This window comes from Colletotrichum navitas (assembly GCF_030913465.1).
Source record: "Colletotrichum navitas strain CBS 125086 chromosome Unknown LY79scaffold_8, whole genome shotgun sequence".
Taxonomy (NCBI): Eukaryota; Fungi; Ascomycota; class Sordariomycetes; order Glomerellales; family Glomerellaceae; genus Colletotrichum; species Colletotrichum navitas.
In genome coordinates this window covers 560364-566666 of record NW_026850554.1, presented here as the reverse complement: position 1 = coordinate 566666, position 6303 = coordinate 560364, and the positions used below count along the sequence as shown (strand labels likewise).

The following is a 6303-nucleotide window of genomic DNA, read 5'->3' as shown; positions in this document are numbered from 1 at the left end:
GCTTCAGCCTTGCTTGGCCTTAGCCTGCCGGCCCCCTCATCAATATCAGCTCGCCGCGAATCCCGCACGAAGCTGCCGAGCTTTGCCATTCGAAACCACGATTGGAATCAATCCTCCCCCCAATAAGCTCTTCCTCCCTACCCTTGACGGCGCCGCCGCCTCCCGCCCTACGAACCTCCGTCGTGTGAGCCGACGACGAACCCTCTCCGACTCTTCGAGCTCCCCACGATCCCGCACATGTCTCGAAACGGTCGCACCCTCACGCAGTCACGATGAAGAGCACGCCGCTTATCATCAATTGGCACGACCAGAATGCCCCCGTCTACTCGGCCCATTTCGAGCCCCACGGCAAAGGCCGTCTGGCCACCGCTGGAGGAGACAACAACGTGAGAGTACGTCCAAACCCTGAACCGCCGACCCTGCCTGCAACCTCTTGACGCGGCTGCCCTGGCCTGGCGAGGCTGACACCCCCGACCCAGCTCTGGAAGGTCGACAGCGACGGCGAAGATCGAAAGGTTGAGTACCTGTCCACCCTGACCAAACACTCGCAAGCAGTCAACGTCGTCCGCTGGGCCCCCAAAGGTACCCCCCCCCCCCCTTCCAGCTTGTCTCCTGTCGCGCCCGCTGACCGTTTCCCTCTCCTCCAGGCGAGATCCTTGCTTCCGCAGGCGACGATGGTAATGTCATCATCTGGGTCATGTCCGAGCACACCGGCCCCGCCTTCGGCAACGAAGGTCTTGAGGATAAGGAGACCTGGCGCACCAAGCACATGTGTCGGTCTAGCGGGTCCGAGATATACGACCTGGCCTGGTCTCCCGATAGCTCCTACTTCATCATCGGGAGCATGGACAACATTGCTCGAATCTACAGTGCCAGCTCCGGTACGTCTCCTAGGCGAACCCGCCCTTGCCGCCTTCATCCGCTGACCTATCCAGGTACTCTGGTACGCCAGATCGCTGAGCATAGCCACTACGTCCAGGGAGTCGCGTGGGATCCTCTGAACGAGTACATCGCTACCCAGTCGTCCGACCGATCCGTGCACATATACTCTCTCAAGACCAAGGATGGCCAGAACACCCTCAGCGGCAACCACGATGACAAGCCCTCCAAGATCGCGAGCCACAGCAAGAGTGACCTGCCACCCCGCCGCATATCCTCGAACAGCCCTGCGCCTCCAGACTTCAACATGCGGGCCCACCTCACCCTGGAACAGGCCATAGGGTCCCCCGTGCCGTCCGCCCCCGGCACCCCGACTTTGGTTGCGCTGCCGATGAACCCGCCGAGCGTCATCAGCCATAGTAGGCGGTCCTCGTTCTCGTCACGACGCTCGCCATCCCCCGCACCATCGATGCCTCTGCCGGCCGTCATGCCGATGGAGCCTTCGCCGAAGCCTCACCCATCGGGCGGTCTCGGCATGAAAAACTCGACCCTGTACGCAAACGAGACGCTGTCTTCCTTCTTTCGGCGTCTCACTTTCACGCCCGATGGCAGTCTTCTTCTCACCCCGGCCGGCCAGTACCAAACCCAGCACAACTCGGAGGGCAGCGCGAAGCCAACCTTTGAGGTGACGAATACTGTCTACATCTACACGAGAGGCGGCATTAACAAGGCGCCCATTGCGCACCTGCCCGGCCACAAGAAGCCATCCGTCGTCGTGAAATGCTCGCCCATTTTCTACACCTTGCGGACGTCGCCCCCCGTGACCAAACACATCACCATCGACACATCTTCTTCCGAGGACCCTATACCCGCCCTGCCGGATCCTGTCTCGAAGCCGACGGGAAACATATCGGTCATGGACCCGCCTCCTCCGCCTACTTCAGTCCCCGAGTCGAGCCCTGTCCCGAACAAGGCCGAGCCGAGCGTCGCTACTCCTGGCCCAAAGGCGGCCTTCGCCTTGCCGTACAGAATGATATATGCAGTCGCGACCCAAGACTCCGTCCTTCTCTACGATTCTCAGCAGCAAACGCCCATTTGTATCGTCAGCAACCTCCACTGTGCCACATTCACGGACCTGGCCTGGTAAGTCGTGCTTCGCGTACCGAGTTGATTGTTGTTTCCTAACATTGTGCTCAGGTCGAGCGACGGACTGACGCTCCTGGTCTCGTCCTCGGACGGTTTCTGCTCAACCCTGTCTTTCGCGCCTGGCGAGCTGGGCCAGGTCTATCAAGGAGACTTGCCCACCACCAAGAGCCCGGCCGTGCCCAGCAGCGCAGCAGCACCGACGTCGTCATCGAACCAGAACACCCCGATTCCCACCCCGAGTGCGGTGTTCGCTCCTCCGTCCCCGTTCCACAATGGCGGGACGCATCATCACCGCAATTCGATGAGCTCTTTTACCGCCCCGTCGCCGCCGCCTGCCGGCTTCGTCAGCCAGCGGCCCCAGTCGCCGGCGCGATCAAACTCGACCTCGTCCGTGGCGACACAGTCATCGAACGTGGTCACCAACCCCCCCCTGATTGTCGGTAGCGTGCCCGGCATCGCGGTCGCCAACTCTACCAAGGTCACGGGGGTTCCCATCACCACGCCGCCCGAGACGCCGCGCACCAACGCCGCGGCCACCACAGCAAGCGGCTCGACGAGCGGTACGGCCAGCGGCACAGCAGCCAGCGGGATCAAGCGCGATGCCAGCGAAGGGGAGAAGGAGGAGGGCAGCGAGCCCAAGAAGAGACGGATCGCACCAACGCTGGTGGAACCGAAGCCGTAGCCGTAGACGGCGTCACAAGGTGCATGAGTGTTCGAATCCTGTCGTGTACAATGAGTCATGGAGAAAAAGCGTTGCTTGGTCGAAGAAACATGAAACATGGGTTTGAATGCCGCGCGAAGGCAAATGGAAGACGAGCCTATGTTGGGACCGAGGTGACGGACGAATTTGCTTTGCATGAGTACGGCGTTTGGTACAACAAGGACTTTGTAGCGATATTGTCTCTAGTCTGACTGGAATGAATTGCCCCATTTATATCCGTATAGTGCGTGTGTTTGTTCTCGCAGCAGCGAGATGCCGATTGCTGACGGAAGCAAAGTGGGGCCGTGCAACGACATGTCATGACCCGGGGTTGGAGGTTGTCGGGGACGATGCCGGACAAAAGTAGAGTCACGAGGGGTGGATGGTTAGTTGGTGGGAGCTTTTTTTTTTTTTCTTTTTCTTCTTTTTTCTAAGAAACAAAAAAAGAGAATGAAGAAAAACTCCTTCTGAAAGGGCATGCTATTGGTATCTACAACATTGCGCAGGGCCAGGCTTCCTGGAACGTCGTCACCCCCCCCATCTTGGTATTATTTGACTAGACTTTTTGGTAGAAATCAAGCCCCATTTCCCATTATCTCCCTATATATACCATTCCTTGCCTTGCCCACCACCCATTGACGACCTTGGAGCCGTGCTGAGAAAAAGGGGAAAATCAAAAAGAAAATCACTAGATGTGCAGCGTGGAGTGTCCCCCTCCCCCTCCTGCATCATGAAGGCAAGGTCCTGCTGCTCCAGCTCCAGCATGCGCCCGTACTCCGTCGCCAGCCCCCACCGCGCGCCCAGGCGCCCCAGGCAGCGCTTGATGGCTGCGACGCCGTCGGTGTGCCGCGCCGGCCCCTTCTCGCGGACGATTCACGCGAGGGTGGCGCCGGCGCCGTACAGCGCGTCGAGGACGAGCGGGCTCACGTCGGTGCCGCCGTTGCCGGCGGGGTCGTCTTCCCGGAGCGGCAGCAGCAGCAGGAGCAGCAGCTCCTCGGTCAGCGATGCGGCAGAGGGAGGAGAAGGGGGACGGGTTCGAGGGGGGCGGCGAGGCGACGGTGTGGTGGGTCGCGCGGCCGATGTGGCCTTCATCCTAGGGAACGGTGTTAGATTTTTTCTTCTTTTTTCTTCTTTTTTCTTCTTTTTTCTTCTTTTTTCTTTTTCTTGCGAGTTAGCGAGCCGGGTGGGGGGGGGGGCTTGGTAGAAAAGGATGAAGAAAAAGAAAAGTGGATATGTTTTTTACCCAAATCTCGTTGTCTACGGGAGAGTTCATGTCGTCGTCGGGTTCGGGCGAGAGGTAGCGCTTCCCGTTGCCGAGGCAGATGATGCGGTCGAGGACGAGGATCGCCCACCACGTCCTCAACCGCTCCTCCATCTCCGTCCACGTTGACTTGCCACCCGTGCAGTAATCAGCGGAGGTTCTTTGTTTTTATTTCATTTTTTTTTTCAACCGGTTCAGGGGTAATAACGAGAAACAAAGAGGGGAGGGGGGGGCATACCGGCACTTTTAGCGTAAGGTTGCTCTCGCGAAGCCCCGGCAGGCCGAGAAAGTCGGCGTACCGCATGCAGGACGCGACGGTGAGCCAGGCGGCCGGGTACACGGCGTGCGCGTACTCAAAGTAGGCGACTAGCACCATGGCCTACAGGACCATCAGCGACGCGAAGCCGGCGCCCTCGAGCAGCGACAGGAAGCGCTTCGCGGCGCCGTAGACTTCGGAGAGCGGGGGGAGGCGCGGGGCGGGCGGGCGGTGGCGAGGAAGAGCATGACCAGGTCCGGGCCGCCCTGGGCCAGGGCGGCGCCCATGGGCATGCGCTTCCTGGAGATGATGGGCAGCCAGGCGTGGGTGCCGGCGAAGTAGGCCTCGACGGCCCGCTGGACCGCGGCGCTGTCGCCCAGCAGCCCCAGCACTTCCTGTTCTCAGCGCGCGTCAGCCGGGGTGTTTTTTTCCCCCCTCCTCCTTCCCGCCATCAAGGGGGAGGGGGGTTAGCGGAGGGGACATGTTGGATGCTGTGAGTTGTGGCGGCGGCGACGTACGGCGGGGATGTCGACCGAGGGCTGCGGGAGAGACTGGTTCAACGCTTTGAAGGCCCATATGTCGAGGAACACGTCGGGTGGGTAGTGCGCCGACGTCGAGCCCGGGTGGTCGGAGCCAAGACCGGATCCGACGACCGCGCCAAGGGCCGTTGCCGCGTCTGCGTCGGAGAAAAGAGGAGGAGCGGCGGCGGCGGCGGCGGCGGCGGCGGTGGGCCAGGTCTGGTGGTCCAGCCGGCTCTCAAGCTCGAGCAGCTTCGACTGAAGGGTGGCGAAGTCGTCGGCGGTCGGCCCAGGGTCCTGCTGCTGCGGCGGCGGCGGGTCGGCGTAGTCGCACCGGCGGTCCATGCGGGTGCAGAGCCCGCATGCGGGGAGGGACTTGTCGCACTTCCTCTTCATCTTCCTGCAGCTGGCGCAAGCCTGCGGGCCTTGGCGTCGAGAGACGAGGACGAGGACGAGGAGGTGGTGGTGGTGGTGGTGGACGGCCAGTCCGTGGGTCTGAAGAGGGCCGACATGTTCGTTTTCCCTTGGTCACGGGCTGGGCATGGCGCTGTTGTTGGCTTGATGGTACGAATGATGGGGGTTGAGTGAGGTGAGGTGAGGTGAAGAATGCAGGGCTGAGTGGGAATCGCATTGGTGGTGATGAGAAGATAAAATGCTGACTGACATGTGCTGCTAATCCTGGCTGGTTCAGCTGAAAACCCATCCCCGCCAGGGTTGGGATGTTTCTGGGGTTTCTGGGGGATGATGCATCATCAGAGCAGATATCTCGCTTAGGCCCTGCATAACTAGCCCTATGTACGGAGTACATGTAGTCGATTTAGAGAGATTTAGAGACCATCCGACCTAGCAGACCTGACCTGTAGGCGTCGTACCCGGGCCGGCAATGGTGGGGCCGTTCTTCAGCCTCTCGGCAACATGGCTGCCGCTGCCGCCGTCGCCGTGGCAGCCATCAGTGGAAACAGCGCTGTTCTGGGGGCTGAGACAACAGGCGGGGTCAATCAATTGTCACCATGAATCCTGTCCAGCTGAAGCTGTCTCCTCTCCTCCCACTGCCCAGCCCACATTAGGTAATCCAGCGGGAGGAGCGCATGGATCGTGTCCTAACAACGGAGAGCTGGAGATGCCCCGTCCCTGTCCTTGTCCATACCCATGTTCCCTGACACTGGAAATCTCAGCCGGAGTCGTTTTCCTCCCCCCGACTGGGAATCCATCCCTGCAACCAAGCCGCAAGGCCCCCTCCCCCCTTTATTTGAGCTGGACGACGGGGCAGGCAAGCGGGCCAACATGGTCTGTTGTACTATGTACGTAGTAATAGTGTGGGCTACGTGCGGGAAAGTAAACATGGGCAGCGTGAGTAATTAACCTCACGGGGCCTATGTTCCTTGTCTGTTGTCCTCCACAACTTTTCTTTGTTCAACCATTTCGTCGTCGCCGTCACCGCGGTCGCAGTTGCATTCGCAGTCGCAGTCATACCTCCGTCGTCTCCTCCTCTTCCTCCTCCCAGATTGCGCAGTATTCTTCTCTCCGCCGCCCCCCCCCCCCC

General features: G+C 60.5%; 3 protein-coding genes across 3 annotated transcripts; 2 read left to right on the top strand and 1 right to left on the bottom strand.

Annotated features, from left to right (window-relative positions):
• Positions 1-272: 272 nt before the first annotated feature.
• On the top strand, positions 273-2707 carry LY79DRAFT_576736 (WD domain-containing protein; the record flags this gene model as incomplete). Its single annotated transcript, XM_060559820.1, has 4 exons — positions 273-392; positions 480-582; positions 648-2022; positions 2077-2707. 4 exons carry the CDS (start codon positions 273-275, stop codon positions 2705-2707), a joined length of 2229 nt encoding a protein of 742 aa, XP_060418254.1.
• A 413-nt stretch (positions 2708-3120) lies between these two features.
• LY79DRAFT_700829 (uncharacterized protein) lies at positions 3121-5498 on the bottom strand. Its single transcript, XM_060564912.1, has 6 exons — positions 4761-5498; positions 4494-4637; positions 4225-4365; positions 3969-4115; positions 3783-3818; positions 3121-3718 (listed from the first exon to the last, which is right to left on the bottom strand). Exons 1-6 carry the CDS (start codon positions 5154-5156, stop codon positions 3599-3601), a joined length of 984 nt encoding a protein of 327 aa, XP_060418253.1. The 5' UTR covers positions 5157-5498; the 3' UTR covers positions 3121-3598.
• On the top strand, positions 5499-6295 carry LY79DRAFT_541727 (uncharacterized protein). The gene has a single exon (XM_060556952.1). The coding sequence runs from the start codon at positions 5644-5646 to the stop codon at positions 6067-6069; it is 426 nt and encodes a 141-aa protein (XP_060418252.1). The 5' UTR covers positions 5499-5643; the 3' UTR covers positions 6070-6295.
• Positions 6296-6303: the final 8 nt, after the last annotated feature.

Bases quoted from the DNA above. Each gene is read 5' to 3' on its own strand.
- LY79DRAFT_700829 (XM_060564912.1), bottom strand. From the start codon at position 5,156: ATGAAGAGGAAGTGCGACAAGTCCCTCCCCGCATGCGGGCTCTGCACC. The intron at 4,638-4,760 runs GTACGTCGCCGC...CGCTGAGAACAG, and splicing joins CCTCGGTCGACATCCCCGCC to GAAGTGCTGGGGCTGCTGGG. The intron at 3,819-3,968 runs GTAAAAAACATA...ACCGTTCCCTAG, and splicing joins CCGTAGACAACGAGATTTGG to GATGAAGGCCACATCGGCCG.
- LY79DRAFT_541727 (XM_060556952.1), top strand. From the start codon at position 5,644: ATGGTGGGGCCGTTCTTCAGCCTCTCGGCAACATGGCTGCCGCTGCCG.